The following is a 16,881-nucleotide window of genomic DNA, read 5'->3' on the forward strand; positions in this document are numbered from 1 at the left end:
ACATTTCTGCCTGTTTTTCACAGATGTGTGGAGGGGACCGACAGAAACCTCAATGCAGCGGACGACTGGTGTCATTGGTGCCAGGTGAGTCAGCCGGTGCGACTTACTTCCTCTCAGGTCAGAGGAATGCCCGGACGGATGCGGTGACGAGTCGCGGAAAGAAGTGAGTGAAGTCGGACTGGTAAGCAAGCCGTAGGTGGTTCAGTCAGACATGGGCACCACAGACCGTCGGATGGCACAGTGGGCGAGCAGGCTGCTGCTCGGTGCTGCTGTACTGTGCGCCCTGGCCGCCGCCTCGCCACGCCAGCAGCGCTACGGGCAGCGGGCGCAGCCCGGGCCTCCACACAAGGTACGGTCGTACATGTAGGGGTTATCCCTGCTCTCATTATTCACTGAGACAGGTGTCATTCGGGGATCAACAGTAAATTGCAGTTAACCCAGAAAATTTACGACTGTTTTTGCAAAATACGAGGGTTGGAGCTTAAATAGTGGCAACTATTTATTTACGGCTCATACAAAGTAGATACGTGTTTAAAAGTTTTACTGACCCTAAAAGTAGTCACCAGCATAATGTATAACCCATTGCCAGCGATGTGGAAGTCATGGGATACTCTTAGCAGAGCCAGTTGTGTTGGCAGTTCGATCGGGGCTGTCTATTGCCCGACGACTTTGTAACAGTTCCGAAGTGAATGCCGTGAAGTGTTTTCTTCAGTTTGGTTCAAAAACGGTTCAAATGGCTCTGAGCACTATGCGACTTAATTTCTGAGGTCGTCAGTCACCTAGAACTTAGAACTAATTAAACCTAACGAACCTAAGGACATCACACACATCCATGCCCGAGGGAGGATTCGAACCTGCGACGCGGTCACGCGGTTCCAGACTGAAGCGCCTAGAACCGCACGACCACACTGGCCGGCTTTAGCTTGGAAATCGATTTGAACTTACGAGGGCTTAAGTCAGTGGAGTGCAGTAGGTGGTCTAGCGCTTAGCAGCCCCATCAGTCAAACAAATCAGTAACAGCTTGCACTTTACATGCTTGAGCATTGTCCTGCAAAATGATGGTCAAGTCCTGCAGAAAGTGTCATCACTTCTGTTTCTAAGCTGCTCGTAGGTTGTGATCCAAAAATCAACAGTAGAGAGACAGAAGTGATGACACTGTCTGCAGGACTTGACAATCATTTTGCAGAACAATGCTCAAGTACGTACAGTGCAAGCTGTTACTGATTTCTTTGACTGATGGGGCTGCTAAGTGCTATACCACCTACTGCATTCCCCTGACTTAAGCCCTCGTAAGTTCAAATCGGTTTCTAAACTGAGGAAAACACTTCACGGCATTCGCTTCAGAACTGATACAAATTCGTCGGGCAATAGTCCGCGCCCCTCGAACTGTCAACACAACTGGCACTGCTAAGAGTATCCTACGACTTCCACATCGCTGGCAACGGGTTAGACACAATGCTGGTGACTACTTTGAAGCCCAGTAAAACTTTTTACGAGCTGTACATAAATAGTTGCCACTATTAAAGTTCCAGCCCTCGTAATTTAAATTGTCGGGAGCAGGAAACGCGCATCTTTCCTTATACTTAACTTGCGAACGCGTCCTCACATTGACTGTTGTAATACTCGCTCTATTAATTTCAGAAAGTCTCTAGGTTTGTTTTTAAACTTCGCATAACTAAATGTGCTTCACGTTTTCACAAATCAAACAGCTGCACCAAATTTTCTTAGATTTATTCGCTTTTCTATATGTTCACATCATTGTTCTTTAGACGATTAGTAGAGTCTGCTCAGATGTAAGAACACTTCGCCGTCCTGGCCAATGAACAACTCGTCACATCGTCCATGTCAAACTCATAACTAACTTACAATAGTCTTCCGCCGAGAGGCACTCGGCACCACACCAAAGCATTACAGTACAAAGAAGAGACATTACAGATATGTATGTAAGTTAATATTTAACCCTAGAATACTAAAGGGGGGATGTTACATTGTTACGAAACCACTGTAAATTTTTCCACTCCACATTTTCTTCAAAAGAAGTCACAATTATAAGGTTTAACACGATATATCAAGTAAAAAATAAGTAGAAAATGTCCTAATTTACACCCTATACTGAGAGTACCATACTAGCGGGAACTGCGAATTGGTACCAACTGCAATCGTAAATTTTACGAGGGTTCAGTAATGTAACATTAATAATACTAGTAGCCTTTAAGATTTTGGTGTACTTGCTAGTTTAACTTGATATACAAACTTGTAAAATAAAATAAAATAATTATTCTAAATTGTAACTGTCAAAGATAAATGAAATAAAATAAGAGGTACTAATACTTGATTTCCTGAATGAAATAGGTTCAGACTCATAAATATATATTATTTATGTAATACCTACTTCAAAATAATTGTTTTACAATTGATCAGATTTTGGGTATGAAAATGACAAAGTAAACCTATCGATACCGCGCTGCGACATAAAACGAAGACTCAAGTACTGTCGGGCAAATTTGAGCCTCGTTCGAATTCAGTTCCAACAATTGTGAACATCTCACTATCCAGAAGAAGTCTAACGATTTCCGTGGCACTGAGGTATAGAATCATATACTACAGAATGTGACACAATACGTGCGTTAATGTTTCAGATTCCTTTAGACTTGTTCAGGATAGTGACGAATTCAGAAATGCAAGAGAAAGCAAACAAGGAGATTCCACTGTTCCTAATGGTACTAGAGGAAGCTTTTTGGTTCTTAAACTTTGTAAAAGCAAAAGGAATATGCATTATGCAACATACCTGAACTGCGTTAGTTTTGCTAGTAGCAGTGTACTGTTTCCCTCTGGTGCATCTAAACTTTATAACGAGTGTTTAGCAATTAGAGTCGAAAATCTGTTGAAGTAAGACCAATGTAATTTAGAAAAAAGAAAGCAGAGAAAAATACAATACAAATTAACAATGAAGTCACAGAACATGTGAATGACATTTTATACATACAAGAAAGAGTAAAATTGGCCTGGAGATCATTTGGTAAGCTACATTAGGTTTTCTATTTTAAGCTTAACGATTTTTGTGAAAGTTTATTTTGCTTGTTGACCTTTTTGACTCATAGCAACTGTTAGACATTTAATACAATCCATAAACTGCGAAAGGTGCATAGGTAAGGAAAAAAGAAATGTTTCCATGGTTCCAAGACACAGTAATTACATTATAGACCGTCCCTTAATTCAGCTTATATGATTGACAGGATGGCTCCTTCAACAGTATAGCGCAATTATTTCCCCGAGTCTATTCAAAAATCACTTACATATAACGTCTAACTACGCATTTCCCTTGGAGTACCATTGTATCAGATTCAGGGCCTCTAAATTAGAAGGAAGTAAACATATTTAACTCTACAGACAAAGTGTAAATTTTTCAAATCCTTCACGAGATCAAGATAATTTTTCAAGAAATTATGTGATATAACTGATACTTCTACTATATACATCTACAGGTAGCCATTTCTCTTCATTGTTTTAGCAGAAGCTCTGATTTCGTGTTTAACTGAAACTAATAATTGGGTTCATTAATAAAAGTAAATAACTCTTCTTATTTGGACAAAAAATTTGTAATGGTATGACCAACGAAAGTAACGAGGAGTTGCAGAAATTGGAGACTGCATAATAGACGAAGTGAAGTAATATCGCTACCATGGAAGCAAAATTACCCATGACGTATGAAGCTCAGCCTGGCACAGACTGCTAGTAACAAGAGTAGGTGTCAGTTTGAGGGAGAAGTTACTGGCAAAATACGTTTGGAGCTCAACACTGCGTGGAAATTAATCATAGACTGCAGTAAAACGAGAAAACGTTACAGAAGAACGTTGAAAATTAAGTGAATAGATACTATAAGAGATGGGTGAGTCACCTGATAAGCGATGAGGGAAGGTGTGTGTGGGAAACAGTGGCTAGAGGAAAGGACAGTATGATAGGACATGTGTTAAACACTAGGGAATAACTTGCGTGATACTAGGAGAACCGTAGAGGGCAAACGCTTTCGGCGCAGACAGAGTTGGGAACAGATCCAAGAAATGACCAAGGATATGAGGTGTAAGATGAAGAGGTTGGAGCTTGCCACAGAAGTTGTGCCTGGCCGCATCATCCAGACAGAAGACTGACCCCAAAATATAAAATAAAAAGCCAAAGATAATATTTAAAAAGGTGTTGATGTAGATCGAAAAAGAAGATAGGTCTTACTATTTTTTCATCTCTAGAGTAATAACTACTTAGATTTACATCAAGAAGATTTGGCTATGCGGATTTGATTTGTTTACTAACTATCTCGTAGCTTCTTTGTCTATCACGGACAGCAGTGAAATATAACTAATATTACATATTTTTCATAAAGCTAATGTCAACGGTTCAATAACTACACCTAACAGAAGGACGAAAATCAGATGGGAAGACTCTAGTAAAAAGTACATACAATTAATTCACAGATTTAAGGAACAGCGAAGTATGTCAAATAGAACTTATCACCAGGAGTAGATGGGTAACTGATCTGCAACCTGATTACCAGTGTATTTAATCATTTTAATGAGTCTAAAATTCAGTGCATTTTGTTCTAGTCACACACAAAACTGGAAAGTGAAAGACAACAGCAACTTTCACTAATACTACTGCTTACATTATCAGTCACCAATGCTAACATCACGAAAACAACGTATTCCATTATAAGACTTTTCCATTACTTATCTTCACTCCAGAATAAAAAACAACAAGCAGTGCTATTGCTACTTCAGACTTGAGTAGCAACAATACCATACATTGCTGCCACCATACCTGATCATTCACTGAGACCTTATCAGGACAGACGGCTCTTATTTTTCAGTCTTCAGTATTTGAGCGAACTGGATGCGACATTCCATCTCACCCAACCAGGTCCAAATCTTTAGTTAGCTACGGCAAAATGATAAGTTGATTTTGATCTCTGGTTATCGGTATGTGTTCCTTCTATTGCTGCTTGAAATGGCAAATATACACTCCTGGAAACTGAAAAAAGAACACATTGACACCGGTGTGTCAGACCCACCATACTTGCTCCGGACACTGCGAGAGGGCTGTACAAGCAATGATCACACGCACGGCACAGCGGACACACCAGGAACCGCGGTGTTGGCCGTCGAATGGCGCTAGCTGCGCAGCATTTGTACACCGCCGCCGTCAGTGTCAGCCAGTTTGCCGTGGCATACGGAGCTCCATCGCAGTCTTTAACACTGGTAGCATGCCGCGACAGCGTGGACGTGAACCGTATGTGCAGCTGACGGACTTTGAGCGAGGGCGTATAGTGGGCATGCGGGAGGCCGGGTGGACGTACCGCCGAATTGCTCAACACGTGGGGCGTGAGGTCTCCACAGTACATCGATGTTGTCGCCAGTGGTCGGCGGAAGGTGCACGTGCCCGTCGACCTGGGACCGGACCGCAGCGACGCACGGATGCACGCCAAGACCGTAGGATCCTACGCAGTGCCGTAGGGGACCGCACCGCCACTTCCCAGCAAATTAGGGACACTGTTGCTCCTGGGGTATCGGCGAGGACCATTCGCAACCGTCTCCATGAAGCTGGGCTACGGTCCCGCACACCGTTAGGCCGTCTTCCGCTCACGCCCCAACATCGTGCAGCCCGCCTCCAGTGGTGTCGCGACAGGCGTTAATGGAGGGACGAATGGAGACGTGTCGTCTTCAGCGATGAGAGTCGCTTCTGCCTTGGTGCCAATGATGGTCGTATGCGTGTTTGGCGCCATGCAGGTGAGCGCCACAATCAGGACTCCATACGACCGAGGCACACAGGGCCAACACCCGGCATCATGGTGTGGGGAGCGATCTCCTACACTGGCCGTACACCACTGGTGATCGTCGAGGGGACACTGAATAGTGCACGGTACATCCAAACCGTCATCGAACCCATCGTTCTACCATTCCTAGACCGGCAAGGGAACTTGCTGTTCCAACAGGACAACGCACGTCCGCATGTATCCCGTGCCACCCAACGTGCTCTAGAAGGTGTAAGTCAACTACCCTGGCCAGCAAGATCTCCGGATCTGTCCCCCATTGAGCATGTTTGGGATTGGATGAAGCGTCGTCTCACGCGGTCTGCACGTCCAGCACGAACGCTGGTCCAACTGAGGCGCCAGGTGGAAATGGCATGGCAAGCCGTTCCACAGGACTACATCCAGCATCTCTACGATCGTCTCCATGGGAGAATAGCAGCCTGCATTGCTGCGAAAGGTGGATATACACTGTACTAGTGCCGACATTGTGCATGCTCTGTTGCCTGTGTCTGTGTGCCTGTGGTTCTGTCAGTGTGATCATGTGATGTATCTGACCCCAGGAATGTGTCAATAAAGTTTCCCCTTCCTGGGATAATGAATTCACGGTGTTCTTATTTCAATTTCCAGGAGTGTATTTTGGACAAATAGCAGCTTCGGCAGTAAATACTAAAATCCTTTATTTTACATATCGATCTCGGTCACTGTGTAACCATCTTAAATGCTGAAAATATATAAGAACCGTCAGACATGAGGATCTTAACACAAATGTGGCCTTATTTATAAAAACCATCAATAAATACTGAAACAGGAAAATATAAACAGATTCTCGTACACATCAAATTATTCGAACCTTATGGGCCAATATCATAACAGCACAACGCTTTCCGTGAGATGTAACATGTACTATGATGATTACTTCCAAGTTCCAAAAGACATCTTCACTTTCACTGCATAAATTTACAGAAGAGCCTAGCTTGTATACTTAGCAGTTAACCTTACCATTTCCCGATCCAACGTACAGTGATCTTATAGCTTACATAGCCAGCTAGTTAAGCTCAGTTGTTTTTGCAATACTGAGCTTAGCTATCTGGCTGTGTAAGCTATAAGATCACTGTACAAGGCTAACTAGTAAGTTTACAAGATACGGTCTTCTGTAAATTTAAAAATTATTGTAAGCAGTAAAAGTGAAGATACCTGTTGGAAGTAATCATCACAGCGCATGTTACATTTCATAGAAAATGTTCTGCTGTTATGATATGGAACTACAAGGCTCGAATAATTTGCTATGTACCAGAATATACACATTTGTATATGTTTTCCTGTTTCTGTATTTTTTTGTGTTGGCTATAAATAAGAGCACATTTATGTTAAGACCGGCATGTCTGATGATTCTTATGTATTTTTATCACTGAAGACGGTCACACAGTGACAGAAATGATATAAAGAATTTCAATGTTTACGACCGACGCTGCCATTTATACAAAACATGTTTACCGTAATATGGTCATGGTGCACACAGTTCCCAATGGAATTAAACATTAATAAAAATGATAAAATTTGCATATTCAGTATCTCGTAAAAGACATACTACAATTCGGCCCTTTCTTCTGGCAACGACACTAAATATCTGCTTCTCTCCTCTATTTTGTACAGTACACCTTCATTTCTAGCGCCTTAAATCCAATCCATCCAGTCACAATCTAGGTGCTTCCACTTCTCCCTCTCTTTTTTCCCAGTTGTCCACACCAGTTCCATACAATGTGCCCCATACACTTTTAGGTGTATCTCCATTAATTCTATTAGCTTGTGATACCAGAAAGTTTTCGTTGTTGAAAAAAAAAAGCTTCCTATGCATAAATCTATTTCCCTTACATTTATTGTTTCGAGAATTCTATAGGATCTTGCTTCCAACATACGACTACTGTTTCACTTATCTGTTATTGCATGTTAATGAATTTTTATCTTTATCTAGTAGCTGTTTTCCACCTGCTACTCTGGATCACCTTCGTCACAGTTTGGCTTGAACTTAAACAATGTGCCGTGATAAGGTGATACGTATGCTGCCCGTTCCACTCAACGGGTACTCCAAGACTTTCTTAGATGATGCCTTCCGAGGTGCCCTGTTCTTTGTGAATCTTGTTCCACTTGCACTATTACACTCCTGGAAATGGAAAAAAGAACACATTGACACCGGTGTGTCAGACCCACCATACTTGCTCCGGACACTGCGAGAGGGCTGTACAAGCAATGATCACACGCACGGCACAGCGGACACACCAGGAACCGCGGTGTTGGCCGTCGAATGGCGCTAGCTGCGCAGCATTTGTGCACCGCCGCCGTCAGTGTCAGCCAGTTTGCCGTGGCATACGGAGCTCCATCGCAGTCTTTAACACTGGTAGCATGCCGCGACAGCGTGGACGTGAACCGTATGTGCAGTTGACGGACTTTGAGCGAGGGCGTATAGTGGGCATGCGGGAGGCCGGGTGGACGTACCGCCGAATTGCTCAACACGTGCGGCGTGAGGTCTCCACAGTACATCGATGTTGTCGCCAGTGGTCGGCGGAAGGTGCACGTGCCCGTCGACCTGGGACCGGACCGCAGCGACGCACGGATGCACGCCAAGACCATAGGATCCTACGCAGTGCCGTAGGGGACCGCACCGCCACTTCCCAGCAAATTAGGGACACTGTTGCTCCTGGGGTATCGGCGAGGACCATTCGCAACCGTCTCCATGAAGCTGGGCTACGGTCCCGCACACCGTTAGGCCGTCTTCCGCTCACGCCCCAACATCGTGCAGCCCGCCTCCAGTGGTGTCGCGACAGGCGTGAATGGAGGGACGAATGGAGACGTGTCGTCTTCAGCGATGAGAGTCGCTTCTGCCTTGGTGCCAATGATGGTCGTATGCGTGTTTGGCGCCGTGCAGGTGAGCGCCACAATCAGGACTGCATACGACCGAGGCACACAGGGCCAACACCCGGCATCATGGTGTGGGGAGCGATCTCCTACACTGGCCGTACACCACTGGTGATCGTCGAGGGGACACTGAATAGTGCACGGTACATCCAAACCGTCATCGAACCCATCGTTCTACCATTCCTAGACCGGCAAGGGAACTTGCTGTTCCAACAGGACAATGCACGTCCGCATGTATCCCGTGCCACCCAACGTGCTCTAGAAGGTGTAAGTCAACTACCCTGGCCAGCAAGATCTCCGGATCTGTCCCCCATTGAGCATGTTTGGGACTGGATGAAGCGTCGTCTCACGCGGTCTGCACGTCTAGCACGAACGCTGGTCCAACTGAAGCGCTAGGTGGAAATGGCATGGCAAGCCGTTCCACAGGACTACATCCAGCATCTCTACGATCGTCTCCATGGGAGAATAGCAGCCTGCATTGCTGCGAAAGGTGGATATACACTGTACTAGTGCCGACATTGTGCATGCTCTGTTGCCTGTGTCTATGTGCCTGTGGTTCTGTCAGTGTGATCATGTGATGTATCTGACCCCAGGAATGTGTCAATAAAGTTTCCCCTTCCTGGGACAATGAATTCACGGTGTTCTTATTTCAATTTGCAGGAGTGTATTATAGTACAGAAATATTTTTTACTTCCAAATTGATTCTTCCATATGCGTTAAATAACAGGAGCGATAAGCAACAACTCCACTGTATACTCTGGAAACAAATTTATCTTTTTGTCTTTCTTGATCTTTTAACTTATTACATCTTTTCCCGTTCTACTCGCAAATAGAACTAGGGAAAAGCAACTGTCTATATGCCACCGTATGAGCCTTAATGCTCGGATCTTATCTTCGTGGTCCTTAATTCACTTTATTGTGAATAGCAGAGTAATCACGTAGATTTATATGTATGTTGGCGAAAGCAGAATAATTCTACATTCATCTTCAACTTCTGGTTCTCTAAATTTTCTTTTTTTCCCTCCCAATTTTCTCTAAACTGTCTCCTCGAAAAGAAAGTCACCTTACCTCCAGGTATACCCATTTGGGTTTGTGAAGTATCTCCGCAGTACTTGCTTGTTGTTCGAACCTACTAGTAGAAAATCTACCAGTCCGCCTCTGAACTGCTTCGATGTCAAACACTCAACAATAGGTCGCACCAGCGTCCTATATACGGTCTCCTTTATAGATGAACTGCACTTTCCCAAAATTCTCCCACTGAACCGAAGTCGGCCATCCGCCTTCCATACCACAATCCTCACGTGCTCGTTCCGTTTTATATCGCTTTGCAACGTTATGTCCAGCTGTCATCCATCACACCAACTAAAATTTTTGTCTAAGTCATCTTGTATCCTCCTGCAGTTACTCAACTCCTACCCTTTCCCGTATACAACTGTGTCATCAGCAAACAACTGCAGCTTGCTGCCCATCCTGCTCGCCAGATCATTTACGTGTATAGAAAATAATAGCAGCCTATCTTACTTCTCTGGGGCACTCTTCGATATCCTTGTTTCTGACGAACACACGTTACCGAGGACAACATACTGGGTTCTATTAATTGAGAAATCTTCAAGGCACTCACATATTCATATGCAACCTATTGCATATGCTCGTACCTTTGTTAACAGTCTACAGTGAGGTACCGTATGAAGTGCTTTTGGGAAGTCTAGAAATGTGGAATCCGCTTGCCGCCCTTCATCCACTGTTTGCAATATGCTCGACAATTCTGCAACGAACGGATGTTAGGGATATTAGTTTGTAATTTAGCGGATCCGTTCTTTTAGTCTTCTTATGAACAGGAGTCACCTGTGCTTTTTTCCAGTGGCAAGATAAATAGGGAGCGAATCCTGTAGAGTACTCTTTGTAAAACTGAAATGGTATTCCATCCGGACCTGGCGATTTATTTGTTTTCAATTCTTTCGCTGTTTCTCTACGCCAGAATACTTATTACTCTATCGTCTATACGGGACTCTGTGCGATGGTCAAACGACGGTATGTTCCTACGAGTTACCTGCGTGAATGGTTTCTGAAACATGGTATTTAAGACTTCGGCTTTCTTTTGCCATCCTCATTTGACATACCAGACTGGTCAACGAGCGACTAGGTGGAAGCCTGAGACTCGCTTAGCGATTTTACACAGGACCGGAATTTTCTCTGTTTCTCGGCCAGATATTTCGTTGTGGTATGACGGTGGTAGCTGTTATGTGCTTCGCGCATAGGTCTTTTCACATACGTAAGTATCTCTATCAATATTTGCCTACTGTCATTTGCGCGTTCTTTTTTGAACAGCCCTTGATTCCTCATTGTTTACCGAAATTCTTCGTGTACTATGGCAGATGGCGTTTATAGGCATACACACGCACTCTCACACCTCGGTGAAACACTACAAATGAGTGGACATAACAGACTCAAACGAAGAAAGAAAAACTAAACTGGACAAGGCATACAAAGGAGTGTGGAATCATTACAACAATAAGTCTATCTCACAAAAAGCCAAATTACGTCACTACGACACGGTGATGCTTCCCGAGGCACTATATGCAGCAAAGACCACACTAATCCTAGGGCATACACGTATCACAGAACTAGAAAAAGTAGAACGGAAAATACTTAGGAAAATATTTGGCCCAATTAACAACAATGGAATATGGATCAAGACATCTACAGAGGAACTATACAAACATACGGAGACAATCACAGAAAAGATTAGAAAACGCAGACTACAATTCTATGGACACCTATACAGAATGCCATCACACAGACTGACCAAACAGATCTTTGACTGGGTAACAACTAGAAATAACAAACGGGTGGCAGAGGTAAAAAATGAACTGAACCAACTGAACATAACAGCAGACACAATAAATGACAGAATAAATTTCAGAAACATCATTAAGAAAAGTACACTACATGAGATACAATGTGACCAAAGAACAGGCGTAAAATGGACCGAAGAATGCAAGCAAGATCACAGCTGGAAGATGAAAGAAATATGGGCAACCAAAAAGGCAATCAAGATGAAGCCGAAGACACAAAGCCGACAAGAAGCATGGACAGAGGACCGGAAACAGAAACACAGTGAGCGAATGACGGAAGTTTGGGCAGCAAGGAAGGCAGCAAAAGGAACTGCCCATGTAGTTTAGTCCAAATGTGCTCTTTAAGGGCAAAACACCAATAGTCCGCAAATCAACCGATATCGAAGTATCGCATTAACTCGAGTTAGGAACCAACTTTAAACCCCCCTGGATACCACGGTATTTACGTCGGGATCTCAAGGTTTGGGATCGATTACCTGTTTGTTTGCATATGCGCAACAACTTCCCCTACCCCCTCCGTGCACTGTGCCGAACCGACCTCGCTATCAGTTATGAACGTGAAGGTACCGTGGGCAGAGGTTACACCAATGAAGAGTACGCTGACATGCACATCATGTATGGTAAAGCGAATGGCCGAGTCCTTGAGACTGCACAATTGTATGAAGAAGCTTTTCCTCTCCACAGGCAGCTCGATGGCCGTACATTCAGCCAGTTACACCAGCGCCTCACAGAAACCAGTGTTTCGCACACCGCGTACGAGAAAGTCGACCCAGATCTGTAGCACCCGACATTGAGGAAATGATGTTACGCATGGTACACGAACGACCGAGTACTCAAACAAGGAGGATTGCTACCCAAGGGTGTTTCCTTAGTCATAGCAATGTGTGGCAGATTTTACATCAGCAGGTACTCTATCCATATAGCCAGCTCGGTTAGCCGTGCAGTCTAACACACACCTTTCCAGACTGGGAACAAGTGCCTGGTCCCTGGCACGAATCCGCCCGGCGGACTTGTGTCGAGGTCCGGCGAGCCGGCCAGTCTGTGGATCGTTTTAGGTTTTTTTTCATCTGCCTCGGCAAATGCGGGCTGGTTCTTCTTATTCCATCTCAGCTACACTATGTTGGCAATTGCTGCGTAAACAAATTCTCCATGTACGCCTACACCAACATTACTGTACCACGCAAACACAGGGGTTACACTCGTCTGGTGTGAGACGTTCTCTTGGGGGGTCCAGCGGGAGCCGAACCGCACGATAACCCTGAAAGAGTGGTTCGGTGTAGGGTGGGAGGGGGGTGACGTAGACTGCGGTAGTCGTCGTGGGGTTGTGGACCACTGCAGCTGTGGCATAGATGGAGCCTCTCCATCGTTTCTTGGCCTCCGGTTAACGTACAATACAATACATACAATACTCTATCCATATCATCTAAAGCGAGTGCAAGCCCTCAAAAATGCAGACTTCCCACCTAGAATTTCTGCCAATGGGTGCAACAACAGTGTACCCTGGATTCCCTGTTTGCAAGCTGTATTCTGTTCACGGGTGAGGCTAGATTTACCCACGATGGTATTTTTAAATACCATTGCTGTCATATTTGGGCCAATGTCAGTCCTAATGCAGCAGACATATGATGACATCAGCAGTGTTATTCATTGAACGTCTGGGTACGACTGCTCGGAGACCACATAATTGGACCAGACTTCCTATTGCAGAGACTAACCAGACACTAGTAAATGCGGTTTCTGTGGACTGTACTTCCGGATGTACATGTTGATGTCCCACTAAACCATTGCCTGAATACTAGTGCGCCGGCTTCTAACTTGGACATATTGTCAACATTGGATAGGTAGAGGAGAGCCTGTGCCATGGCCACCAAGGTCTCTGGATTTAAATCCCATGGATTTTTGTGTGTGAAATCACGTCAGAAGCCTGGTCTACGGTATCGAGGCAACTCTCTTGTGGCTTTGCGGTTGCGTTCTCGCTTCCCGCGCACGGGTCCCAGGTTCGATTCCCGGTGGGGTCAGAGATTTTCCCTGCCTCTAGATGACTGGGTGTTGTTGTGTCATCATCATCATTCTGGTCGGAGGAAGCCAATGCCAACCGTCTCTGCTAGGACCTTATATCATCATATACATATACATATACATATACATATCAGGGTCCAATCAGGCACACGTGGGCAGAGGTTTGCAAATTATCGGGAGGTTCAACGTTTGGCACGCAATGGAGTGGCTTAGGAAGGTGGCGCTCAGGGCTGGAATGCTGGTGTGCACTCGGTATGTCTATGGGGCCCTTATCCGAGATGTGAAGGCGGCCCTGCCTGCGGCTATCGAGCGTGCAGGGTGCATTCGTCTGCAAGATGTGGCTCACATCGACACCAACGACGCCTGTCGCATGTGTTCTGAGGCCATCCTCAATTCGTACACCATGCTGCCAAAGGCGTGGAGGGCCTTTGGCTTCGCGCGTGGGATACAAGCAGAGCACGTAATTTGCAGCATTGTTCCCAGAGGTGATCGGGGTCCTTTCATTTGGAGCCGAGTGGAGGGTCTCAACCAAAGGATTTGTAGACACTGACGGTTTTGGCTGCAGATTTCTATACCTGCGTTTTCTGTTGGGGATTTGTAGTTTTCCCCTTGATAGGTCAATAGTGCACTGCACAAAGGAAGCAGAGTGCTTGTTTAGTGCACATGGGTATTATTTAGGCTAGGCTGTAGTTTGTGGTCAATACGCAGATAGCGAAATCAGACCACGTCAAACTGAAGACAATTCGACTGTCAAAATTTTATCAGTAAATTGTCAAAGTATTCTTAACAAATTTCCAGAATTTGCTGCACTCCAGGAGAGTTCTCGCGCTCATGTTCTCCTTGTGCCCGAAAGCTGGCTGAAACCCGACACAGGAAGCTCTGAGATGCTTAGACGCCATGAGAGGGGGAGTGTTTACTGCAGTTGACAAAAATATTTTCTCTATGGAGGTCGAAGTTGAGTGTGGCATTGAAGTTATCTGGTCACGTATAACAGATCTAGGTGAAACCATGTTAATTATTGGACGCCTACAGATTCATCGCAAGGGGTGCAGACAGATTGTCTTGCGAAGAACTTTTTAACACGTTTTAGGAAAATTCTCTTGAGCAGATACTTCGTTCTTCCACATGCAATGGAAATGTCTTAATTCTTGTAGCTAAAAATAGGACGGTCCTAATCAACAACGTCAGTACAGAGATGGGAATTAGTGATTATAATGTCATCATAGCGACTATGGTTATGAAAATTAATAAATCAGTGGCGAAGGCTAGGAGAACGTTTCTGTTGGAAAGATCAGATGAACAGTTGTTAACTTCTCACTTCTACATGTACATGTACATCCATACTCCGCAAGCCACCTGACGGTGTGTGGCGGAGGGTACTTTGAGTACCTCTATCGGTTCTCCCTTCTATTCCAGTCTCGTATTGAAAATGGGAATCATTTCCCAAAAGGGGTCATACAAGGAATAAATGAAAGAAAATCGTGACTGGCAGCCGGAAATGTTCTTTCATAAGCATATATTTTTAGCGGTAGCAGCCTTACATCAAAGATTTGTAACGGATACAATAAAAGTAGAAAAGTAGTGCTTCGTCAGTGTCTCAGGAACCAGGAGTGCTAGATTTCCTGTAGATGTCCTTACTTCCTTACAGCAGGGTGGATTTCGCAGTGATACGCTACAGAATGCTGCTTTTTTCCGACAGGTCCCGCCCGTCAGTGCCCCGTCGACGCCCAGGCTGCCAGCAGCGCCTCCTCCGCCGCGAGCAGAGCCGCCACAGCGCCACTACTGGCCACACGGCGTGCTGCCCTTTTTCGGGATGTGCCCGCCGGGGTACTCGCGGGACGCACGGGGAATGTGCCGCGAACGCTGGTAGACATGAGGCATTCCAGAAGCTCAACCACGCTACTGTCGCACGGCGCGCTCCAGTGCAGCAAAACTGTTCAGTCTGGTTATTAATGTGCGTGTCTTTCCTGTATAACACAAAACTAAATAAAAATAAACCAATGATTTTGAGCACCATTTCTCTTTTATATTTGACGTGAGAGCTAGTGAAAAATTAGGAATCTGCTCGGCAATGTTATGGTTCTTCTGTTTCCGGAAACACGTCGAAATTGTTAGATGTCCTTCAGTTCTTTCAGTCGTATTACTTCGAGTTCTGATACTTTATGGATCTCTGATAAAGTTTGCCTGTAGTAACTAAAGGATCGGCTGACTGCAAACTTAGATTTATTGATGTACTCAAATACACTCTAAGACCAAAGAATTATCCGAATGGGACCGAAAACGGTAGGTGTAACGTACGTGTACAAACAAATTAATGATTGCAATTTCAGAAGATTGCATGATCTGTTCAAGCGAAATACCTTTATAAACTGAGAAAGTCACTATCGCATTGGTTCACCTCTGGTCCTTGTGCATTAGTTATTTGGCTTGCCACTGACAGAGTTGTTGAATGTCCTTCTGATTTAGATAGTGCCAAACGTGGTATCAATAGCAACGATGCCACGGCATAGTTTCAAAGGTTGGCACTACCACGAGACACCGACGACAGCGCCCTAAAGCTGGTGCTGTGCAGCTCTACGAGCTACGCTACAGATTGAGCCCATTTCATAAAGTGCAGACAACCAGAACACTTCGCTTCAGCTTTGCTCTACATACGACGGGTCTAAGACTTCGCATCTGTACAAAGTTATGTATTCTTTCTTGCACCAGTAAACCACCTTTACTCACTGCAGTACCGACGTCATTTTCCTGCTCCTGCTCCTACCCACGCCCCACCTTCGAGGCGGGATAAAAAACCTAATTCTGTCCATGCGGCACATTAGATAGCCAAAATTCCGAGGTGGTTGGAGGGTACGACCCATAATGCTCCAGACGTCCTCAACTGTGGAGAGATCCGGCGATCTTGGTGGGCAAGGTAGGATTTGGCAAGAACGAAGAGACGCAGAAGAAACTATCGCCGTGTGCGGACGGCCGTTATCTTGGTCAATGTAAGCACAGGGTGGCTTCCACGAAAGCTAACAAAACGGGGCGTAGAATATCGTCGACGTGCCACTGTGCTGTAAGAGTGTCGTGGATGACAATCAAAATGATCCTGTCATAAAACGAAATGGCTGGCCAGACCACCACTCCTGGTTGTCGAGCCGTATCGTGGGCGACAGTCACATTGGTGCTCCACACTTATCCGGGTCGTCTCCAGAAATGTCTTCGGTGGTCAGCGGGCCTCAGTTCGAAGAAGGAATCATCACTGAAGGCAATTATATTCCAATCAAGCCGAATTTACTCGACACCCCTGCA

At 45.0% G+C, this 16,881-nt stretch overlaps 1 protein-coding gene across 1 annotated transcript; it reads left to right on the top strand.

Annotated features, from left to right (window-relative positions):
• The first annotated feature begins 221 nt into the window (after positions 1–221).
• LOC124781578 (basic proline-rich protein-like) lies at positions 222–15,550 on the top strand. Its single transcript, XM_047253871.1, has 2 exons — positions 222–349; positions 15,287–15,550. The coding sequence occupies exons 1-2, from the start codon at positions 233–235 to the stop codon at positions 15,455–15,457; spliced, it is 288 nt and encodes a 95-aa protein (XP_047109827.1). The 5' UTR covers positions 222–232; the 3' UTR covers positions 15,458–15,550.
• Positions 15,551–16,881: the final 1,331 nt, after the last annotated feature.

Source organism: Schistocerca piceifrons, chromosome 1, assembly GCF_021461385.2.
Source record: "Schistocerca piceifrons isolate TAMUIC-IGC-003096 chromosome 1, iqSchPice1.1, whole genome shotgun sequence".
Classification (NCBI taxonomy): Eukaryota; Metazoa; Arthropoda; class Insecta; order Orthoptera; family Acrididae; genus Schistocerca; species Schistocerca piceifrons.